This window comes from Podarcis bocagei (assembly GCF_964188305.1).
Source record: "Podarcis bocagei genome assembly, chromosome: 12".
NCBI lineage: Eukaryota > Metazoa > Chordata > Lepidosauria > Squamata > Lacertidae > Podarcis > Podarcis bocagei.
In genome coordinates this window covers 37,153,392-37,178,303 of record NC_138137.1, presented here as the reverse complement: position 1 = coordinate 37,178,303, position 24,912 = coordinate 37,153,392, and the positions used below count along the sequence as shown (strand labels likewise).

Here is a 24,912-nt window from a genome sequence, read left to right as displayed (position 1 = left end):
TCCTGAATGCTGTGAAATCAACCACACAACCATGAAAGAAATTTCTCCAGCTAGTTGAAACTTTTCAAACCCCCATGCACTGAAAGAATATCCCTGTGCCATGAGAACACAGGCATTTAAGGTCCCTCTGCACTATACATGTAAAGCAGTGCTATACCACTTTAAACAGTCATGGCTTCCCCAGTTTGTGAATATGCAGATATACAAATAAGCATAGCCATTTCTCCATTATTATTAATTCAGCATTTATTTGCTGTATCCATCAGCTCAGTCGTCAACTCAGCGCGGCCATTGGGCAAAATACTAGCTTTGCCTATTTTGAATACAAAGCTGCTGAATTGCCACAAATACCCAGCGAAACTATTGCTGCTTCTAGCATGCAAACAAAAGTTCTGAATCAGGTGGCATTTGGGCAACTATTTTGTAAAGGAAAAACCAGGTTTGGATAGAATGCTTGGGGATTTCAATATGTGGCATCGGTGTTGTTTTCCTGAATGACGGACAGTTTGTATTATCCTGGACTAAATGGCAGCGTGCTCATTGCACTCCATGTTCATCACCAAGTCCTTTATGTCGCTTGTTTCAGAGGTGGAGCTGCTATTGAAATAGAGAGAGTTCTCGAAGTTGTCATCTGTGAGGACGAGCCGGCTCCTTTTCTTGTAGAAATAGTAACATGCAATGGCCGCTACCATCACAATCAGGAGAGTCACGACAATCGCAGCGGTAACTTTCCTGTTGGAAGGCGCAGGAGTGTCGTCTGTCTTTCTCGGTTCTGTAATTAATGCACAGCAGTTACAACAACAGAATGGTGGAAATTATTATTACTATTGTATTTTGAACCCGCCCATCTTCCCAGGAGCTGTGTGTGGCATTCAAGGTCCTCCCCTCCCCATGTAACCTTTACAACAACCCTCTCATGTAGGTTACACTGAGACCAAAGGTCACCTATGAGCATCGTGTTAGTTTAAATTTGCTGAAATGGGAATGTTTAAAGTATATTGCCGTGGATGTTTACAGAAAGCCCTTTGAGTTTTGATTGGTTAAATAGCTAATCCCAGTATGTTCTCTAGTAAGCTCTCATGTGATTGGTTAACTTTGGTCACAAACTCCTTTTGTGTTCTTGAGTTCTCTGTGATGAACACAGGGAGCATAGGAAGTTGGCTGTGAGTCAGTAAGATGTTATAAATACTGCTGTGAGAGAGGGCTGTATAATGAACAATGCTGAGAGAAACAGCATTAATGTTCTTTTTCTGAATGAAGAAGACAGAAAGGTCTCTCTAAAGGAATAGAGAGAGAGCAGTGCCACAGTTAAGGAGGTCTCTGAAATTAAACACTGAGAAAGACTGAAAGAAAATGGATTTATTCACACAGCTGCATGGCCTATATGGTAAAGTAGAGGCTGGAAGAGGAAGTCAGAAAAATATAGCTTCTGATTTAAAAAAACTGTCTGAGTGAAACCTGGATAAGCATATGTCTTGCGAATGCATATATATTATTCTTTACCATCTGTTCTGCAAGTAAAGCTTTTGAATATTTAAGGAATGTCTGGACGATAATGTATTTCCTAAAAGGGAATGGGTCTCATAAATATCATTCCTCTGCAACACATCATGGCTGAGGAAGCATCTTAACATTGGTTCTCCTCAATTCTTGTATGGTACTAACACAACCTCCCCCAGCCTGGCATTTGCTCAGTGTTTTGGTCTTCAGCTCTTATCATCCCTGACCTTGACCATGTTGGCTGGGGATGATGGGAGCTGTAGTCAAAAACCTCTGGGCGGCACTAGGTTGGGAAAGTCCACTTTAACCACTATGCAGCACTAAGAGACTAAGAGTCACTCAGGCATAGGAATCATTAGGGCAGGGCTGGCTAATCTGTGGCCCTCAAAATGTTGAACTACCATCAACCCCCGTCAGAATGGCTAATGCTCAGGGATGATGAAAAATTTATCATTCCCTGCATATTCTAAATTAACTTATTCTTTTATTCATCTATTTTGATTATATATTCTTTTGAAACTGCCATTTATTACAGTAATCCTGCCAATGTCTTTATCTGTTTACAATTTGTTTGTAGATATTCAATCAACCATTTCCATTCTTTTATTAAAAAAAAGTTTGTTATCTTGTTTTCTTATTTTTCTGGTAAGTTAGCTCAACAACATTTATAAAGCACAGCTCCCCCACCTCTGCAGTAGGGGATCAATAAGGGAGTCAATTCAGTGTAGGAAAAAGTAGGGGACCAAATATTATTTACTTAGGTCATTTTCTATCTCCAGAATATAAGGTGGTATAAAGGATCACCATACATTTTTGACATTTCATTTTTATTTTATTTTTTTGAGACAAAAAAACCCCAAAACAACAACAACCAATATCAAATGCCAATCTAATTATCGACTGAAAGATATTTAAATTTTAGAAAACAAGTAGAAGTGGATGAAGGGAGGCTGAATTGAAAATGTTCTATTCTGCTGGAAATATATTGGCTTTTTATATAAGATACTCAAAAGATAAATTCCACCACGGTATATCCTTAATTTCTCAATTTATTTTTTCTTTATTTTGATTTTATTTCAAAACCTTACCTTTATTTTCTGGAACCTTCTCAGTAGACACAATTTCAATAACTAAAAATTGGAAGAGAAAAACCAAATGACCATGTGTCAAAAGCCTTTTTATTGCATATTCTGATTCAACTGAATTATTCAGCAGGGTTTGAAATGATCTTGGGCAATGTTTTGTAAGGGTATGGGAGACTCCCTCTGGATTTAAAGCATTGGTTCAAAGCATTAAAAAAATATCATCCAAGTTTGGTATAGTTCATTTCTGGAATCACTCTTAACTTCAGAAATTCCCTGTTAACTCCCACCAGTCTCTCTCACCTCAGAAAGCCCCCAACATTTCCACAACCTCCTTTCCCTTCCCTTTAAACTAGTGATGGGGAACCTCTTCTGGCCATTGGGCCAGATCCTTATCTCCATGAACCCGGTGAGCCAAATCGGAGAGATGGTAGAGTTTCCCACCTGTCAATCTTCTGGCACTACTGTTTGAGCCTTTGGTTTCCCGGGGTTAAGGGAACAGTGTGGGGCTGTTTGAAGGCACTTTTGCAAAGTGCCCCATGCTGCTCTTTAAACGTTGAAAGCCAGAGGTTAAAAGAGCACTACAAGGCTGTCAACGAGCTCCACACTATTCTTTGAACCTTGTTCCAGGAGCGGGTAAGTGCTTTCCACTGAAACTAGAGTTAAAATAGGAGGAAACATTCTCCCATTTCAGCAGCAGTTTCAATGGAAACCATTTTCCTCTCCTGGAGCAAGGTACAACCATCATGATGGGTGGGGGAGCATGACTTGTTCCAGCAAAGAAATGACAGGAAGCTCGCTGCAGGCTCCTGGTTGTTCCTTTAATGCCACACCAGTACATACCCCACCACTGATGTAATATATGACAATAGGTGTGGGGTGAGTGGACATGTTTGGGGAAAACGCCTTGTGGGCCAAAGTGAGAATGCTGGCAGACCAAGATTGGTCTGTGGTCTGGAGCTTCCTCCTCCTTCCTGAAAACTCTTACATATTGGCTCTACAAACTGGCTGAGCAAGCTATGGGGGCAGTGGGGGCAGCAGCACTAGCCCCTCTGTAAAGATAGGGAAGGAGGAAAGCCCACCCCCTGTTCCCCAAGGAGAAAGGTCCCAGTAGTCCTTGGGAAATGGAATTTCCCCAAGGCCTACTGCAATGGAGATGGCACTCCTTTAGATTGCACTGTGGTCAGGAAAAGACCTCCAGTAAAAGGCAAGAATTGATGCTTTTGAATTATGGTGCTGGAGGAGATTCTTGAGAGTCTCATGGACTGCAAGAAGATCAAACCTATCCATTCTGAAGGAAATCAGCCCTGAGTGCTCACTGGAAGGACAGATTGTGAAGCTGAGGCTCCAATACTTTGGCCACCTCATGAGAAGATAAGACTCCCTGGAAAAGACCCTGATGTTGGGAAACGGAGAAGAGGACGACAGAGGACGAGATGGTCGGACAGTGTTCTTGAAGCTACCAGCATGAGTTTGACCAAACTGCGGGAGGCAGTGGAAGACACACTGGCGTGCTCTGGTCCATGGGGTCACGAAGAGTCGGACACGACTAAATGACTAAACAACAACAACAACAACAAAAGGCAAATCTCAACCCCAACCAAGCAACCTCTTGATATACAAGGTCTCTGAGGAAGCCGGACACTTCAGCTTCATTATAGAGTTTCAGGCATGCAGTGAACTCCCCTCACTTTTCCCTGTGGGTGCTTGCCACCTCCACTTGGTTTTTAAGAGATGGCAACTGGGTTGTGGGTGGGGGACAAGCTGTGAATCTTTCTCCAGATTGGATTTCATTCAAGATCAAAAAGAATTTGGGCCAAGGCTAAGGTTCACTGGCATCGCTTTTTGCAATGTAATGAATATTCCCCAGGAACTACTAAACAAAGTAAAGTATAATAACTGTATTACATACTTTTAGGTCTTTTGCAAATATATGCCCTGTAGGAACTGCAGTAAAAATTATTCCAAGTCCCAGATGAAGAATACATTTCCACACAGTCTTCATTAGTTTGAGGAGAGGGCTCTCCTTCGTTCCAGTTAACAAAATCCACTACGCTGTTGTCGAGCCATAACCAATTGCCTACGGTTAAGTTAGAAAATAAATGAGAGAAAGAGCTCTAGCAGGTCTGCTTAGTATATGTTGAACAGGGTTTTCTGAACAAGGATGTGGAATTTTCACTGTGTATAATATATCGGAACTGCTGGGCATGCTCATTGAGAACTTGATTCTTAATGATGTCAATACACTAAAATAAATGGGTGTGTGATTTTCAATTATGAGACTAAAACATGGGAGCAGGTGATTTCCTGGCCTTGTACATATCTGTGCCTGGAGGACATCATGCATGATGCAGTGCTTGGGCTGGGCACCAGATTTTTATATCACTGTGGCAAATTCAGCTGCTCCCCCCACCCCCGATCACTTTGGAGCCTCTTCCTACAGAATTCCTCAGCAGACAACTAAGCAAATATAAAATGAAATTGTGCACAATATTGATTTGCTTCTTCTCTCAGCTGAGTTACTTGCCAGTAAAGATGTTGGGACAAGATGGTCATGATCTCATTGGTATAGGGTAGGGGTGGGGAACATTTTTGGCTCAGCGGGTGAGATTATCTTTTCCATATCTTGCACAGTAAGCCATCCACCTGCCAATCACCTGATGTCACAATCACGTTAGGTGATCTTTTCGAAGCATTATTTTGTGCAGCGCTTTGAAAGCGGCTCCAGAAGATCAGCTGATGGTATAGCCCTTTCCAGGATGTCTGTACACATCCTTTCAGCTGAGCCAGGTTTTTACCTGCTCCGTATCTGGTGACATATATGGCATCAGGTATAGGGCAGATGGGCGCACCCTTTCTAAAACGGCCTCATGGGCCAAATGGGGAGGCATATGGAGGTTCATTAGGCCCACAGCCTGGAGGTTCTCCCACCTGGTACAGGCCTTCAGAGAGCCTAGCATAATTGGTGGTACAGTCAATAAAAGACTTATTTAAATTGTAAACCCAAATGTCTGCTTGTTCATCTTCCTTAATAACTTTCTATCTGTTTAAATTGTCAGTTAGCTAAGCAGGATATACTTCAGACTTGAATTTTGTAACTGGTTCAGCATTAAAGCAGTGCAATTTGTAGAATCTAATTTTTTAAAGAAAAGCTTACATTTTGGGCTGTGACCAGGATGATTGCAAATACCAGGTCATCTACCCTGGTTTCCTCAACTTTCACTTACAAAGGATGATGTGCTGGTGAAAAAGTGGAGTTTTTAAGACGGTAGAGTTAAATTTCTGTCTTTTGAATTTGGCCAGATATGATTAACATTTAGATTATTTAAGTGTATATGATAAAAACATTCACTGATTACATAAGCATACACTAAAGATTAAACAAAAAATTTACCATGTATATTTCTGAACATTCCTGTCCAAAACGTTCGCACTTTACTTTCAAGAGGTTCCACATTTTCTGCCAGAAAATGTGATTCAACTGCATCAACTACTGAAACCAGACCACCACCTGCAAAACATGAGTAAGAATTTAGGTGATTAGAATGGCTAATTTCTAATTCTCATGCTCTGAAGACTAACTCCTGGGTGGGACTGTTACTCGGGCAAAATGAATTTTTGCAATTCAGAACGCTAGATAATATTTTGACATTAAAGGAAAAAAGATCATCTCCTTCCGTATGTTTGATACTATTTATTTTTCAAACACTTACTGACATCAAGATGGGCTGACCATGGCAGATTCTACACACGCCACTGAAGTATTTTTATTAACCCACTCACTGTGTTTTCTATGGAGTTACGTATATTCACAAACCGCTTTTTCATATTCTAATCTCTTTTATGCAAGACATACTCTCTTTCACTAAGCTGAGGTTTGCAATACCTCCATCACTTGTCTCTGGGGGAAACTGTTGTAAACGTAAGGATGGGAAAGTTGGCAAATTAATCACAAAGCTTTGAAAGATGCCATATATACACTAAAATGTTCACCCAGCACCTGCACAAAGCACTTCAGGTTTAGAGTCTGCATTCATCATATTTCAGCTATCCCAACCTTCCTCTGTTGTCTTTCTCTCTACTTATCACTACTGCTGTTTGTTGGGACTCAGCCTTTATAATGGTCTTTGGAATTAAGGAATAGGCCTTAGACAGCTGCTAGAGAACAGTTAGGGCCAGAGGTGCCAGCTTGCGAGGGCAATTGGAGCTGGGGGGACGTCACAAACATGAGCATTGTGCCTCCCTCCCTAAACCAGGCAGAAGCTTCCTGGGCTTTGGGAAGGAGATGCCAGCTTTAATACTTTAATACTCTACTTTACTGGGAACATTTAGGGGACTAGCCTAGTCCCCCTAGTCCACTGATTGCTAATAATCCAAGGTTTTTGGATACTCAGGTACATATTTCTCAGGTCAAGATATACTAAGTCCCACCTTAGGTTGAAGTTTCTGTTTGTACTAGATCTCTCTCTCCTTCTCTCTCTGATCAACAGAACAAAGCTTTCTAAGATGCTACAGTTTAGTGTATGATTTGCTACTAATCTTGCATTTTGTATAGGCCTTTTGCTGCTAAAAGCCAACTCACTCCTAATGGAAAGGGGGAGATTATTGTGTAACTAAACAAGATGTAACATCTTGTATCTTGCATCTAAATGGAAAGGTACTTACCTAATTGTAAACAAGCTAAAGAAGCCTGAGGCCAAGATTTTTTAGTTGACGTCTCAAAGTGGTAGCAGTGGCCACGGAAAGGAATCCACGGTGTCTCCAGTGATTCTGGGCACTTTCCAGGTAGTTGAGGTGGCTCGGTAGGTGCCTTCACTATTTTGGGAGCGGGGAGGGGGAAGCAGCAACTTGTAATTCAATTAATTTTCCATCAGATTCTCTATGCTACATCACAGATAGGTTTCTTGCATGAGGAACTTAATAGAAAGTCTGCTGGCGCAATTGAGACAGTCCTATAACTGGTTATCAAAATGCCATTTTTAAATTAAACCATTCATAGTGCACAGGTACCAATGAATTACTAGTAATTCAGTGAACTGGAAAATCCAAAAACGGTGATTCAAAAATAAAGGCAACTAACATTGTATTTCAATATCTATACTCTGCTTGGGATAGTAGACTTAAAGATAGCTGTAATTAGATTCTGAAAAGAGAACGTGGTTACCTGAAAAAACTAAGGGTACTTCCACACACTGTGTTTTAATGTGGAATTATCACTCTTTGCCTTGTTAAAAGTGAGGAGAGATTGGCATGATACTGAATAGGGGATGTACCTGCTGAAGTGTAGAAAACAATGCAGCTTACAGTAAGGTAAAGGTAAAGGACCCCTGGAGCCGGTGTTTGTCCACAGACAGCTTTCCAGGTCATGTGGCCAGCATGACTAAACCGCTTCTGGCACAACAGAACACCGTGTTGGAAACCAGAGCGCACAGAAATTCTGTTTACCTTCCTGCCACAGCGGTACCTATTTAACTACTGGCACTGACATGCTTTCAAACTGCTAGGTTAGCAGGAGCTGGGACAGAGCAATGGGAGCTCACCCCTTCACAGGGATTCAAACCTCCTGATTGGCAAGTCCAAGAGGCTCAGTGGTTTAGACCACAGCGCCACCCACGTCCCTACACACCTTACAGTGGGAGACCAATGACTGGGCAATCCTAAAAACAAAAAACCCCAATCCCAACCCAGTATGGAAACATTCAGAGTAAGAATGGAAAAGTCACTAACTCAGCTCCTTTCCATGTTCTCTTTGAATGAATCATGATATTTCCCCCTCTGGCTCATGGTAATGAGCCAAGATATGACAGGCTGCTTTCCACCATGTGACATGAGCAGGAAAGACTGGGCACTCGCTTCCCCTACCCTGTCCAACCACATTCACCCAGCCTTCACCCTTGTGGGAACTTCCTGGCCATCAGACTGATGTTGAACCATGCAGGAATTTTTCCCGTACCGGGCCTAGATTGGACCAAGGTTTTATGGAGGTGGTGGGTTCTGCCCCACTGAGTGAGGTGGGAGTTCATTATTAATTCGTTAAAGTATTTATATAAGACCATTCATAAAAAATTATCAAAGTGGATTACAATGACGGTACTTAAAACCACACAATTAAAACCATATAAGAAGCTTAAAAACATGCATCAGTTAACTATTGTGGGAAAATGTATTCTTAATCTCCTATTTAGGCCTGGCAGAATAAAAAAGTTTTCAGCAAGTGTTTAAAAGTTGAAACGGAAGGCGCCTGCTGAATCTCTGTTGGTGGAGTGTTCCACCATACTGGGCTGATGACACTTAAGGCGCCATTACTTGTTGTTGTCAAATAAACCTCGTCAGTTTAGGGAATGGCATGTGATGCTCCCGCAGATGGATCTCAGCGATCAAGCTGGGATATAAGGGCTCACGAGGTCCCAAATGGGTAAGTGGGATAATCTTAAGGAATTAGCAGGTAGAAGAATGCTACAAATTGAGTCCTTTGAAAAATGGCTCAAGTTACACAGGGGTGGACCTTTCAAAATGTTTTTTATTTATATAAATGTATTTTGAAACCTCTGTGAAATGCAAAAGCCATGCTGTTCACTGCAAAAAGGCTAAATTATCTTGCCTGTGAGGCGATGCTTCAACGTGAAAGACAAGTAGTGAATGAGAAGCATTGCTCTTCATTTGCTTACCGTCAGAGTGTTTACAGAGTGGGAAATAATGTTCATTGCATGTTCCTGTCTTCCAGGTGCCATCCAAATCCAGATAAACACAGCCAAAATTTTGTTTTGGTTCCCCTGGAGCCCATTTTGTGAACTTCATTTTGAACTTGTCAATCCATGTATATTGTCCATCGGTCTGAAAAAATTAGCACATTAGCAAAATGCATTGAGTATACAGGTTGAGACGCAGACCATTACAATGGTGTCAAGAGTCACTGCCATCCAAAGTACAGTCTCTAGGTTTGTTCTGGTAGCACATTCTATATATAGAAGGAGAAGATGAGAGATTGTAAACAGCAAAGTCAGAGGACAGGAAATGCAAAGATACAGGCAGTGATAACGACCTTTTTAACAATGACTGTTCTCAAAAAAATCCCCAGTGACTGATAACATAGAACTCCTGGCATTGGTAAGCCACTTTACACATGTAGTATGATATAAATCCATTGTGTCAATTCATCCCACAACTGATAGCATTGAATATCTTGATGTATTGCAATTCAGTGGAACATAACAGATAGTTTGGTGTCAACAAACCCTGTTCTCTGCATGTGATTCCCACTGCATGTGATATTCTGAACAGGGCTTTTGTCCTTGTAGCATAGGACAGGAAAATCTAACTGACTCAGTATATTGGAAAGTGAATTTAATATTAATGTCCTTCACCTAGGCTTCATTTGGATTGAACTTACTTACTTTGCCAAACCTATATTAGGCATTACAAATATAGGCCATCATAAAACATCCATATATACAATTTCAAAATATATACAAATAAACAGCCATGTAAAAATATGTAACTAATGATTTTCACTGGAGTTTCTTCCTGCTAAATAGTGCCATTCATCACCCTAAGAGATACTATTGATAAAAAGTCAGCTTCCAGGTTAATATCAGACAGATAGAATCTGATATTTTCATTGTGCCATGATGTTAGACTATTCAGGAAAGGGGATGGCATATGTTTGCATAGCTGGTTGTACAATGGACAGTAGAAAAGAATATGTTCTACTGTGTCCAGCACATTCAAAAAACATCCACAATGTCTATCATTTCTGGGGATGTTTAAATATCTGTCCTTGACAAAAGCTGAGGGGGAAAGTTTCAGTCGGGCTAACATAAAGGCCCTGTGTTGGACTGGAATTAGTAATTTTGAAATATGGGGTGCTGTTATCTGTTGTGTTTAAATCATAAAACTTGGGGGAGCAAATTTTATTTACAGCTGACTCGTTTTGTTTTTCAATGTCCCTTAATTTGATTTGAATATTACAATACATATATTGGTCACTTGAATTGTACAAGAGTTCCAAGTCAATACCGATACGATTTTGCTATGTAAGAGTTGGAACCATCTGGGTTTATAAGAGTCCTTAAGTAAGTTAGAAAGCAGACTTGAAATGTTGGCTGGATTGAACTGAATGTGTATTGTAACCTATTGTCCTATTTTAATTGCATGCTGATTGAATGACCTGAGATAAACAAATAACTAGAAACAAATATAAGCATCCATATTAAGGCCCCTTCTAGATAAATATGTGATGTACTTACCACATTAGTATTGAGGCCAATCCACACTGGGCTTTTATACTTCAGCAGCCGCAACCAGAGGAATGAGTGGGTGAAAGGGTCTAAAATGCTAGCAAGGTTAAAGCTTTGTTGTTCACAACTTTTCTGAGCATCTTTCCATGCCATTTTGCTTTCAAAGAAGAAGTAGGTATTGTTATTGTAACGGATGCGATATGCTGTTGTGGGTGTTGGAAGAACAGGAGTTTTGGGGTCTGCAAAAGGGAAATTAAAACCAATGCAGTGTTACTTTAATTTAAAGAAAAAAATATAAAGGAGAAAAATAACTTTATAGACATGGGGCACTATCCAACTAACTTGCTCCATCAATTACGTTTTCCACTCATGCCACAGAATACCCCCCTCTCTTCCCCATGCAGCCTCTAAACCTATTCTGGGGGTTCCACCAACCCTCCAGGGCAAATTTGGGGAGGATTTGAGGTACATGTGGAGAGAGGGGAGGGGACAGAATCCATTGCGCAAATGGAAATACATGCGCTGACAGAGTAAGTCAGTTGGATGCTGCCCATAAGCTTGTGACAAGATGTAGATTGGATAAGTCATTGCATGGAGGTAAAGGGATGGAATGGAATGCAGCGGCCACTCCTTTGAACTAGGATATCATATGCAGAAATGTACGTAAGGAAAAGCCACAGCTCAGTGGTAAAGATAACTCAAACGCAGATGGTCCCAGGTTCAGTTCCTGGCACCCCCAGTTAAAAGATCTCAGGTAGCTGAGCACTGCAAGAAAGACCACCACCTGTGACCTTGAAATAGGATGCCCATAATATTTTTCTGTACGCATATTATACAGTATACTATATCACTGGGCCAGAGGTGCAGAAAATGACCATAGCCATGCCTTGAGGTATACCTTGGCAACCTCCAAGATCCAAACTCGATGTGGCAAAAAGTGCTCTAAAACTGTTCCATGTGTCCAAAGGCCCCCTTGCTATCTGGCCCACTTTAAAACCATCAAATTGGAGAACTGGAGATTACCTTCTGCAATGCCCTTTACTGAAGCACAGAGGAAACCATGAAAGCTTAATCAGGGCTTGCATGAGATTTTCTTCTAATGTAAGCAGGGGAAACAGATTAGCAGAAGTACCCACCTGTATCTGTCTGGCAAATGTAGCCTTTTTTCTCAGAACAGTGACAATGTCTCCATTTCCCCGATTCTTGAAGAGGCCTGTTTTTCATTGCGACACAATCTTCCTATGAAAGGAGGAGGAGGAGAAACAAATACTAGAAATAGTAGTGGGATATTCAGAGCATCTTTGATTTCTTCCCGAGCTATATAAATTTAATTGCAGAGAGACACCAGGAGTAGAGTCGGGACATTTCAGATCTGTACGCTGTTGCCCCTTATGAAACCTCTTATTTATTCCCATGCTCCAGGGTGATCCCACTAACGCAACAACCTATTCATTTTCCTTAACATCATCAGGCTTCTGAGTCAGGCTTGGGCTTTGGCCAGGCAAAGTGTCAGAATTGCCCTTGCCTTCCTAGCAGCTACCATAGGATCTTGTTCCCCTACCTACTAGATGTCCCTCTGCTACAATTCCTTCTTGGAACTCCTGCCTCAAGTTCAAAATACAACTTGCAGTCTGTGGTGCGTAGGGCCTGGTTTTATGGCAAAAAGTATCTGAAAAATACTGATTTTCAGTATTATATTTTTCCAATTCAGTATTGCTGGCAATTTTGCTGTTCCTATTAACGATTAACTTACTTTTTGCTCCTTCACATTGCCTCTTTTTTCCTCACGGTATGGTTCTGACTTGAGGCCACGTACTGGAGAAGCTTGTGGAAAAGGAAGTGTTGAGGGGATGATATGGAGCAGTCTCCAAATTAACATTTGCCATATTGTGCATTCATCAAATACCTACCCTCTCTGCATCGTAATTAGATGATGGGAAGCCTTTTGCCCAGTTGGTGTAACTGACTCTGCTTCCATCTGTCCAGAGGTACATCTCTTCTGAATTGATATCATTGAATCCTATCCATGCATCCGTTGGGAAATTGTTCAACTGGGAAGTAAGGAAAGCTAAGGAAGGAAAAGGAAAAGTGGAAGGAAAAGCTGACATCTCCAAAAACTGAGACACTATTCAAAACCAAACAGCCTTGAAAAACACTCATTTTTCACTTCCTTTCATTCATTTTGGAATGAATGAAAGGAAAGGGGAATGCCTTGAAAATTAAATATATACACTATTATTATACATTATTATTATTATTAGAAAACACAGAGGACTATGAGAAATGTTAAAACCACAACTGTAAGTTTTAGATTCTGCTTGAGAGTCCAGAGAAAATTTCAGTGTTTCATAACTTCAAATATTGAGCATTATTACACACTCAGGCATCAATTGTATTCAGATAGTATTTTGAACACAGGCAGACTCAAGCCTACATGCATATATATTTTGTTTGCACATCTAAAGATGTGAAGGTCCTTCCACTCCCCACAAAATGGAAAAATTGTTGAAAAACCAAAAATGGGAGGATGGGGTTTCCCACATTTCAGAAACAAATGGGGGAAGTGTCCTCCCCCCAAACACACCTGGAGAAAACTCATGGTTCCCCCCTTCCTGCTCCCGTTTCCAGGTGTCCCCATCCCTACATGAAGAAAAGAGCTTTGAAGTTTCCGTTTTTGGCTTCTTGAAATTGTTGCCTTCCATTCCCAGGTCCCTGCAAACAACAGTGTTTACAATGTTTGTGCAAACAATATTTGCCTCAGGATCTTAAAGCAGGATCAAGCTGTGATTTGGGATCCAAGCTCACAGGCAAAGTATGGTTTGCCATTATGTCTAAATGAAGTAATGGGCAGGTGCCCATGCTGCCAAAAACGTTTTTGTAGACTTTATTGTATCATTGTTGCATTATACAATTCACATTTTGTTTTGTAATCAATAGAAGATGAGTATCAGTATACGATAATATACAGCCTTTCCTTGCATACTGAAAGAGATGGGTGTGCAGACTGATGGCACATTAGTTCCAGAAAATATAAAACTGAAGCAATATTTTGCAAGTATTACTTGTGGTTGCATCTATAGATGCAAATGTGGAGTACCTTGAACCCTTTCACTAGATATGGTAGCCAGGTTTCCTCGTAAGCCTTTGCAAACTGTTCGTGCAGAATCCCAATTATTTCGGTCTTCATCTGCCAACCCAAATACTTTGTAGCACTAAAGAAATTGAAGAGAGAATGATTAAAAAATAAAGAAATCTGAGTATAATCTAGGTCTAGGTAGGATTGTCATCTTCGAAGTCAGAAAACAGACATTGGCATTTAATTCTCCCTTTACTTTAAAGCTGTGTTCTTTTTTGCACTTGAAATATGAACATTTTGAAATGCTTGCAGTTGCTTTCCTCCCCTATCCCTCAAGCTAGTGAACCAACCATAAGGGTTGGTTCAGATGTCATGCTAAGCCACTGCCGGGCACATAAATAGGACCTCTGTTCACATGCTCCATCCTTCCATTTGTAACTTTCTGGTCCCAGTCAACCATAGTTTGCCATTACTTCCAAATCAGTAAACTGGCTCCAACAAACCAGCATTAGAATCAAACTGTGGCTTTATGTTACATCTGAATTAAGGGTATGTTTACATTACTGCTGGAGAAGTAAGATCTGAAAACATCCAGAAATATTTGTAAGAAGAACCTTCCCAAAACTCAATATGGAATTTGTCTTTTTAATTAAACTCTTTATTAAGCATTTTCTTTTTCAAAATAATTGGTGAAATTAAGTTAATTGTACCACAATTGTGGTTACCTTAAACTATTTGTGATAAGTTATTGAACCTCATATATATAGACTCATCTTAGCTCAAGCATGCAAATGTCAGCTTCAGATATTTAGGAATTCCAGCTTTTTCTCTGCTAGGCTGTTTTCCTGGACACAATAAGTCAGCAAATTAACCTCTGATTTCTTTTGTACACTGTGGCTATTACAACTCAAACTTTAGACATTGTCAAATTGGGGTGAAGACGGAAACGACGATTCACAGGTGACATCACTTTCAGTGCAGGATTGTCAAAAGCAAAATTTCATGCAGAGCCAATCTGTTGCCAACCTTGTGCTGTGAAAGGCACAACCTTCTCACATGCTTCTCTATTAACACAGAACGTAGGAAGTTGCCTTAAAAGGTAAAGGTAAAGGACCCCAGACAGTTAAGTCCAGTCGCAGACGACTCTTGGGTTGTGGTGCTCATCTCGCTTTACAGGCCAAGGGAGCCGGCGTTTGTCTGCAGACAGTTTTTCCGGGTCATGTGGTCAGCATGACTAAGCCGCTTCTGGCGCAATGGAACACCGAAACCAGAGCAGCACACGGAAGTGCCATTTACCTTTCCGCCGGAGTGGTACCTATTTATCTACTTGCACTTTTATGTGCTTTCGAACTGCTAGGTTGGCAGGAGCTGGGACCGAGCAACGGGAGCTCACCCCTTCGTGGGGATTCGAACCACCAACCTTCTGATTAGCAAGCCCAAGAGGCTCAGTGGTTTAGACCACAGCGCCACCCACATCCCATAGGAAGTTGCCTTATAACAAGTCAAACCACTGGTCTGCCTAGTTCAGTATTGTGGCTGCTGAGGTTTCCGGGAAGATTCTTTCTCAGTCCAGCCTTGGGGACACTAGGAATTTAACTTGGGACCTCTTCCACACAAAGCATACCACTGAGCTAAAGCCCTTCCCCTGTAAATTTATATAAACAAAAACTTTGCAATTAGAGAGATAAGAGGGGGGAGGGAATTATTAATATTACAGACACAAGGCCTCTTTTTATTGTGCATTCCAGATGATTTGTGCTCATAATGCTGTAGGAACTGTGACACATGATGCTGCTTTCAAACTTTTGCAGCACTCACACTGCTTCATTTCGCATTAGCACACATCCTATTGAAATACCATATCCTTTTTCTTTTTTTTACCACAAATGTCCTGCTTCATTTCTGTCCCACTTCTCTTGTTCTATTGCAACTTCCGGCAACAATAATGTGGTAGCGCTGGGGAAGCACCACAGAAACAACTGAAGCAGAATGAAGCCACCACTCGTGCACAATTATAGTGTCCATAGCATGTTGGACCACATACCCACAACACCAACCTGGAGGTGCCCCAAACAAATGATAAACAGCGCAGAATGGAAAGTACCAGAAAGATGAGATCCGTGCTCATTTTGATTGTGACCAGCTGCATAAGCAGAGCTCCATTATGATGGGGGTCTGCCAATACACATTTTGAATATACAAAAAATAAAAACAGACAAAGCCATGTGGGGCAGTATTGTACATATTTATAGCTGTTTCCCAGTGTTCCTTTGAAACAAGAACATTATAATGGTACCTTGTTTTCAAACGAAAGCCATGATTCTGGACATCCTCCTGGAACAGAAGGGGCTGTAGGAGCAACTGTTGCATTGATTGAACTGTTGTGTCTTTCACATATGAAAGGATTGGGGTGGCCACAGTTTATATCATTCCAAAGTCCTAAACAAGAAAGAATAAGTGAACTGCCATAAAAGTTAAACCACGCATTGCATTTCGGAATACCGTTCACCCTGTACAAATAAGATGCCTTATTATTTTTCCTGGAAATTTCATGTGCACGATGTGTTGCCGCAAAAATAAAATGTCGACAATCGGCAGACTACCCACCTGTCCTTCTGTAAATGACCACACAGTTTTCATCATTGTTTGCAAAGTTGGGTTCATGCGGTGCCCAGGCTAAATACTGCACGGGGGTTCCGTCCATCCAGCTTAAAGACAAATTATTCGGTTATCTTGATTTGTTTTCAACATGGCTTAAGGTGCAAGGGAAATTCAAGGGTAATCTTTAGGGAGCGGGGAACCAATAGCAGCTTCGCAATAATGACTGCATCTTAAAAATCCAAGCTGTGGCTCTGAGAGCTGAACTAGATACAAAGGAAAAACACTGTGTTTGATGAAGATTCCTTGTCAAACAAATATAAAGCAGGATTGCGGAGTCCTGTGAAGGATGCTCAGGGGTTGGTGTGGATGTGAATCCTTCCTCTGCTTGCAACCCCTTCCCTATCTGCTTCCATCATAATTTGTATTTCAGTTCCACTAAGCAGCCCAAATATGACCTGGTTTGGAGTTTGAGGGCTGGGTGTCATCAGGATGTGAATTCCATGTTAACTTCCTTTAGTCTGCCCATGAGTCAGCTTCACTGGATCAGTGGCAGACTTTGGGCTTTAATATTTCAGTGGTGCCTTGTGCAACGCCAAAATTCACCCCCCTTCCATTATTCATCATTTTTGCTGCACCCCCTGCAGCACCCTCTCGGCTTTGCACCCAGTGCAAGTGAATGGATCATGCTCCCCTAAATCTGTCTCTGGCTGGAACTAGAACCTTAATTCTAGTATTCTAAAAAGAGAGGGAGAAGGACTTCCCTCTACTTTTTTTCTACATCATACATCATTTTATAAACCTTGATCTTGCACCCCCTCAATTCCATGCCCTTTTCAAAACTAGAAAGCCCTGCATGTTATACAGTGGTACCTCGGGTTACATACGCTTCAGGTTACATACGCTTCAGGTTACAGACTCCACTAACCCAGAAATAGTGCTTCAGGTTAAGAACTTTGCTTCAGGATGAGAACAGAAATCGTGCTCTGGTGGCGCAGCAGGAGACCCCATTAGCTAAAAGTGGTGCTTCAGGTTAAGAGCAGTTTCAGGTTAAGAAGGGACCTCCAGAACAAATTAAGTACTTAACCCGAGGTACCACTGTATCTGTGTTTGCACCATACATTTAAAGCACATTCAAAGCATATACCCCTAAACACAAAACTTTCAGTTTACCACTTACACAGCTACCCTTCCCAGGATGGGGAAGAAGGTTACTTTAAATGTATACAGCATACACATTATATACATCCCCACTAAGTTGCTGCAGCCTTTTTCCAGCTCTGCAATATGTGTGCACATGCGCAGAGAAGTTACAGAATATACTGTATTGGGCTTGATTCTCTATATAGTACTACAATGGTACCTCGGGTTAAGTACTTAATTCGTTCCGGAGGTCCGTTCTTAACCTGAAACTGTTCTTAACCTGAAGCACCACTTTAGCTAATGGGGCCTCCTGCTGCCGCTGCACCGCCAGAGCACGATTTCTGTTCTCATTCTGAAGCAAAGTTCTTAACCCAAGGTACTATTTCTGGGTTAGCGGAGTCTGTAACCTGAAGCGTCTGTAACCTGAGGTACCACTGTAAGCATATTTATCTAGTGTTAATAAATTGAGTCACATAATAAGCGCCAATGTTTTCTGTTTACTTACCTGACGTCTTTATCAAGGCTCAGTTTTAAGCCAATGTAGTAAGCGTTGGTCCAGTCGTTTTTTGAGATCTAAAGCATGAAGATGAAAATGCTATGTCTGAGGCAAACATTAAGTTTTTATACAACAAATGGCCATTGTAAATGTAATCCCTTCAAAAACACATCGAGAATAACTAAAGTCCCTAGCTACCCAGTTAACTGGGCCTTCTGAAACTTATTTAAAACACTGAAAAGAAAAGAAATTTGTTATTCCAGGTCTCCTTCTATTGGACTGAACCCTGTGGAGGCCTCTAGGCAGTCAAAACCTTGGGGGGGGGGCTTGTAAAATACCTCCTAATATGTTTTTGATTTTTAGAGAGAAATCAAGCAAGCATCTTCACTGTTCTCTTCTCAATGCTTGCTAAAAACATTCTTGTTTAGACAAGCCTACCCAAATACATAGAAAGCTTAGGGAATTTTAATCTGTTTTAAGTATTTAAACTTTTGTATGTTTGAAAGTACAGTTGTGAATCTTTCTTGATTTTACTGTTTTATCTTTCATAAACTGTTTTGAGGTTTCTTACAAATCAAGCGGTGCATGAATCTTACAAAATAAATAAATACATAAATAAAATAAAATAAAGATGTTTAATTTAAATGGCAAATTGCTGTTACTCAGGGATAACAACATGAAAGGGAACAAAAGGTATGCCGAATTTCTAAAGCCGAACTTCTAGAGCAAGTGTTTCACGAAATGAAATTTCTGAAAAGGCATAGTCTTTTATAACAAAGAATGCTTACTACTCTGAAGTATTTATTTGAGGAAATAATAAACTAGCGCCTTACATATTTTGTTAAGAATCTTCTTTCAGTGTAGCTTTCAATGACTGCAAGATCTCCAAAGTTCTTCTTGCAAAACTCACGTCCTGTTTCCATAGGAGCAGTGTAAGTGCTGAAATAATACTGCTTGTCTCCATTGATGAGCCATCCATCACTGCTATATTGAAATTCTGAGAGAGAGGCGGTATGGATTAGGGGCGCGCATCGCTAAACACCCCTACCTGGGTCACTTCCTGCATCAGATCTGGGCTTTGAATAAACTTCTTAAAGCAATAGGGCACAGTAGGGTAGAGCAACGAAGGGGTGTGTAAAAATTATCTGAGTAGGTCAGATCCATAGATGCCTGCCCCATCGTTTCTAGTTTTGGACTCTGAGCAACTGATGTGGGAGAAGCTGTGCTTGATAACCTTATTCCTGAAGTGCAGCTCTCAAAGAAATTGGAAACCTCCATCTGCCTGGGTGGAAATGGCAACACTCACTCAGCTTCAATCCCTAGTTATTGACATGACATGATTTCTTCAAAGGAAGCAATGCAAACTTACTTGGTAGAGGTGGTTCTGTTGGTTCAGGCTTTGGTTCTTCTCCTGGGGGGGGGGGAAATGTGATCCACACATGCATTATTCTATTAAAACCAATAATTAAGCAATGCCTCGGGGTGATCAAGGAAGCAGGAGCCCCTGTGCTGGTGGAGTTTGGTGAAGAGGAAGTTCAACAATATCTTTTTTAAAAAATATATTCTTAGTTTTTAATTTAACTATTTGTACACATGTTCCATTTGTTCTTCAAAACATGTTATCTTATTCACAAATGCAAACCAAAATAAATCAGTATTTCTTCACATGTGAGTTCCCTCCACCTCCTTGCGACTCCTCACTTCTTTCTTATCTTTTAACTGTGTTTTTTTCCCTTAGTTCACTTCTCTTACATAAAGTATACATTATCTATTATTTACTTTGCAAAATTTAGTCAAAACACATCAAAGATTTTGTTTGAGAACAATGTTTTTCCAAGTACTCTTTGAAGCAGTCCCACTCCTTTTTAAACCTTTGGTTTGGTTGATTCCTGATCACCTCTGTCATTTTTTGCTAATTCCAAATATTTGCACAATTTAATTTGCTGTTCTTCCTTCGTTGGTGTCCTATCCCCCTTCCAATTTTTAGCAACCAGCATTCTCGCTGCTGTTGTAGCATATAATAACACCCTCCTCTTATCAATTGAGATATCAATTTTCAGAATGCTCAGAAGAAAGGCTTACGGTTTTTCCACAAATGTTTGTCTGAATATTTTTTTTTTAATTCATCGTAGAAAATACCCCCCCCTTTTTAAATTATATCACAACCCCACCACATATGGTACATTGTTCCTTCCACCTGCTTATACCCCCAGCATACATTTGAATTTGTTTTGTATATTTTGGCCAATTGGGAAGTTCAACAATATCATCCAGCATGTTGAACTGGGGGTTAGGATTGCTCTGCCCAATTCCCACATTATTTCCAAGTGGTATTTTAATATTATTAAGTTGAATTTGGATTTCTGTGTCACTCATATTTCAAAAGCATCTCATTTTGTAACAAAAATAATAATAGAATGACTCTTCACAATGGATTTTGAATTTGACAAATGGTGCCAAAGAAAAAAATGGCATAACTTTTTTGTATAAAAAAATGAAGTTCACAGCGATCCCTGTGAAGGTGGCTACATAATATGTTCAGGCAGAGTGGGGAATTTGATAGGTTTGATAGACTGCATACAATAACTGAAAATGTGAAAACTGGTGATCATATTCTAAGGTAGTGGTCAAACTATTGGGTTTTATTCTTTTGCAACTTTTTTTAGCACATCCGCTTACACTTAATTCCTCCCTAATGCTTTCACCTTCCTCTAGTTTGGAACAGTGGTCTAAGGATGCTTCAAGGTGGTCTGTTTATTGAGATTTGTTTGAAAGGTAGGTTGGATGGCATTTGCTATTTCATGAGCATTTATTTGTTGGTTAAGGTTGCATCAAAGCAACCTTAACCAACGGAAGCAAAAAGCAAGTCATCTTGCTAGAGCTAAAATGGAAGTCTGCGAAAGTTGATAGAATTTCAATCAAAATTTTGAATTTAGAGTTTGGCTTTTAACTCTGAAATTCAAGAGGATTCCAACAAAAGGGGGAAAGAAATTTTTGACTAGCTCAGCTGAGCAGGGTTACCACCAGATATGCAACATGACCAATACCTTTTTTTTTTTTTAAGGATTTCAGTACAATTAGGGCATTCCTTGGAGAAAAAATATCCAAAGGTTATTCACTAGCAATGTAACCAATATTTCTTTTGTCTCTGATCAATCAAGACTCAGGGCTGATCCCACTCGCTTTGCTGCCGACTGTATTTCAACTCTGCTGACGCCTGGTATGAAGTATTTATGGCAGCTTTCACACCATAAACAGCCACAGATTTATTATTGTCCACATCTTTGAGATATGTGTGTGTGTGTGTGTGTGTTGAATTAATCAGAATGCTGATTTGTTTTAAAAACATTTTTAGTATTGATTTATTTTTAAATACCGTAGTATCACAAGCAATCTTCTGGTTACGTTACAGCTTAATAAGGCAAGAAATCTTACCTTTTTTAATCTGACAAATCCAGTTGTACAAGTCCTCACAGTGTATATCATTCCAGCGCATCCGATAATTTGCATTCAACTCTCCACAGTGCTCAATTTCATTGTAGTTATTCGGCTCTCCATACTCCCAGTTTGTATATCCAAGCTGAGGAGAAATAAGTTTGTTACATTGCTTGTCTGGAAATAAGGTGGTTTCATTTTAATGAAGGGCGCCTTCACACAGCAGGTTATTGCATACTCAGCACTGATCAGGCATGCAAATTCTTTCACAGTGTCCACACTGCATTGTCCTCATCAAAATGCCATCTACAGCCTAGGACTCTCGTACCTATGGGACCGCCTCTCCTGGTATGCCCCACAGAGGACCTTACAGTCTGCAAATAATAACATCTTGAAGGTCCCGGGACTCAATGAGATTAGACTGGCCTCGACCAGGGCCAAGGACTTTTCAGCCGTGGCCCCAGCCTGGTGGAACACTCTGTCACAAGAGACCAGGGCCCTGCGGGATCTGACATCTTTCCACAGGGCCTTTGGTCAGGGTTCAGTTTGACTCCCCTTTCCCCCATAAGAACTTGCATGAAAGTGGCCTCCCAACTTTTCGCACAAGCTCATATAAGTTCAGCACAAACAGCAGGGCCTGGTGAGCATTGAAAGTCTAGGATGATTCTAGGATGTATTTTAATTGATTGCTTGATTTTATCTTGATGTGTTACATAATTGATGTTAGCTGCTCTGAGCCTGGTTTTGGCTGGGGAGGGTGGGGTGTAAATTTATTTATTGATTGATTGTTGTTATTATTGTTATTATTATTATCTCCCCCCATTTTAATATGTATTTACAGTGCAGGGGGTTACACAACAGACGGAAATGTTAAATCCAGATGAAGTAGGAAATTAATATGGGATGGCATTTTGTACAGATGATTCAATGTAAACGCTGTGCAGAACCTGCACAACATAAGCAGCACTAAGTCTGCAATAAAGTGCCATGTAAAAATGCCTATTATTATTATTATTATTATTATTATTATTATTATTATTACCCCACCCATCTGGCTGAGTTGCCCCAGCTCTCTGGGCATCTTCCAACACATAAAAACACAATAAAACATCAAACAATAAAAACTTTCTGATAAAGGGCTACCTTCAGATGTCTTCTAAAAGTTGTATAGTTGTTTATCTCCTTGGCTGGATTTATACTCACTCTTTAAGCATTCTAGAATGATGTTTTTGATATCATTCTAAAACAAATACATCCTACTCTTCCTTTTCTACAAGGTCTACCCACTTATTTCACACGGGGAGAACTCTCAGTGTCCTCTGGTGTATCAACTTAATAATGCATTGTTGATGTCTTAAAATAACATCGTATGACTATATGATTATCATAATTATCCTTAAAAACCACAAGTATAGACGAGTCCCTTGAAATCTAATGGCAGGGCGTTCTACAGGGCGGGTGCCACTACCAATAAGGCCCTCTGCCTAGTTCCCTGTAACTCCTTGCAAACTTCTCCTAATGGAACTGCCAGGAGGCCCTTGGAGCTGTATCTCAGTGTCCGCGCTGGTGGGGGATGGAGACACTCCTTTGGGCATTTAGCATTTTGCAGTATTTGGTTTCAAAACTTTATTTTTAGCATAATTTTCAGGCTCTGTATGTTCATCTGCTTCTCTTGGTTTTTGGCACGTAAGTAGTAAAATTGGAACCACAATATTTTAAAAACAGTGCAAGTCACTCACTGGAGAGCCATCGCTCCACGAAAATCCTTCAGTTGGACTTTGTAAATTTAAGCCTAGCCAGAAATGTGAAGAGCTGAATCCTTGGTCCCTAAGATATCACACAAACATAAGGAGACATGGGTAAATAGACATGTTGCTTTATGAAATCACTTTTAAACTAACCCAACTATGTTAGCTTGTAATTGTAATGCTTAGTTTCCAACTAAGCTTCTTGGCTTGTCTTTGAAATAAGATTCACTTTATGCAGCTCAGTATTCCGCCTCAAAGACCATCTGCTTATTACGACATATGTTATTTGTCACACAGTGTGTTGTTTGCTATTTTTCCAATAGTCAAGTCGTCTACTGGTCTTATTTCTGTCAGATCAATACATTTCCCATCTGAGGCAGAACCACAAATATTTCCCCTTGCCTGCTCTCTGCCCAAATCGAGGTGCATAATGCTCAAGATGAGTCACGTTGTTTAGGCACCTTGATGCAGAAAATCCCACAAACACAAATCTCCCCTCCTTGACTAAAATCTATAGTTATAGTTACATTGAATAACTAACAATTCACCCAATGGCACCCAAAATCAGCTGATTGGAAGGACTTCCCTCATTTGTGGATTCACACAAAACGGTACTGCACAAGGGACTAAATGGCCATTTCCATCTTCTTCTATGTAACATCCACACCATGGATGCACTCTTCTGCCTCTTTAATAGTCATGGCTTCACCGCAAAGAATCCTGGGAACAGTAGTTTACTCCCCACAGGACTACAACCATCAGCATCCTTAGCAAACTGCATTTCCCAGGATTCTGGGGGGGGGGGGGAGCCACGACTGTTAAAGTGGTACAAGAGTGCTTTAAATGTGGGTGTGAAATAGCTATGATAACATGGATAAATCAATTTACTCACGATAAATAGCGCTGCAGTGAACGTTCCTCTTGTGAGCTACTAATGGAGACCAGCTCACCTCCCATGGCTCTACAAAAACTCTGAGAATCCACCCACGATTTTTTATCATCACTCCTCATGAAAGCCTAATGGTGATATATTATTTTACAGTTAGGCACAATAAGATCTGCACATGACAAAAGTAAGAAACATTGCTTCATAATAAGGGAAGTTATAAATTATGTTCATTATAACAAAATAAATGTAATATAATTTAGATATTTTCAGTTCAGCTCAGCCAGTGCTTTTCTTCTAGAAAAAAAATGGTGATGGAACTGTGTACCCTTGAGTACCCTCAGAAAAAGAACCACTGAGTTCAGCTAACGTATTGTTATCATCATCTCTCTTAAACCAAGTCAGATGATTGGTTCACCTAGCCTATTATTATCTATTCCAGCTGGCTGCTGCTTTCCAAGACCTCAGACAAGTCTCTTTCCCTCTAACCTTTTTTCAACAGAGAGGCTGGGGATGGAAGCTAGAACCTTGTGCATGCAGAACAGATGCTCTATCATCAAGTCATCTATGGTACTTCAGCTATATCTGGAGTGAGAAAGGAGGACCACCTGTGTTACTGAGCTAGTCCAAACTTCACTTGCAATTTCTCAGGTATTTTCCCTCCAAATTGTATCCAAGCTTTTGCTCTATACGTTCTTTAATGGCCCCATG

At 40.5% G+C, this 24,912-nt stretch overlaps 1 protein-coding gene across 1 annotated transcript in view; it reads right to left on the bottom strand.

Annotated features, from left to right (window-relative positions):
• Positions 1–228: 228 nt before the first annotated feature.
• Positions 229–24,912, bottom strand: part of LOC308569354 (macrophage mannose receptor 1-like) — a 49,033-nt gene continuing 24,349 nt past the window's right edge. The window contains exons 13-30 of the mRNA XM_081163136.1: positions 24,208–24,332; positions 23,307–23,394; positions 21,568–21,712; positions 19,502–19,543; positions 18,966–19,129; positions 18,142–18,209; positions 16,503–16,603; positions 16,192–16,334; positions 13,917–14,031; positions 12,730–12,887; positions 11,956–12,058; positions 10,829–11,058; positions 9,251–9,416; positions 7,248–7,397; positions 5,977–6,093; positions 4,495–4,662; positions 2,589–2,630; positions 229–772 (exon numbers count right to left, since the gene is read on the bottom strand). Coding sequence (XP_081019262.1) covers positions 522–772; positions 2,589–2,630; positions 4,495–4,662; positions 5,977–6,093; positions 7,248–7,397; positions 9,251–9,416; positions 10,829–11,058; positions 11,956–12,058; positions 12,730–12,887; positions 13,917–14,031; positions 16,192–16,334; positions 16,503–16,603; positions 18,142–18,209; positions 18,966–19,129; positions 19,502–19,543; positions 21,568–21,712; positions 23,307–23,394; positions 24,208–24,332 — 2,376 coding nt within the window. The 3' untranslated portion in view covers positions 229–521. The remainder of the gene's footprint in view (positions 773–2,588; positions 2,631–4,494; positions 4,663–5,976; positions 6,094–7,247; positions 7,398–9,250; positions 9,417–10,828; positions 11,059–11,955; positions 12,059–12,729; positions 12,888–13,916; positions 14,032–16,191; positions 16,335–16,502; positions 16,604–18,141; positions 18,210–18,965; positions 19,130–19,501; positions 19,544–21,567; positions 21,713–23,306; positions 23,395–24,207; positions 24,333–24,912) is intronic.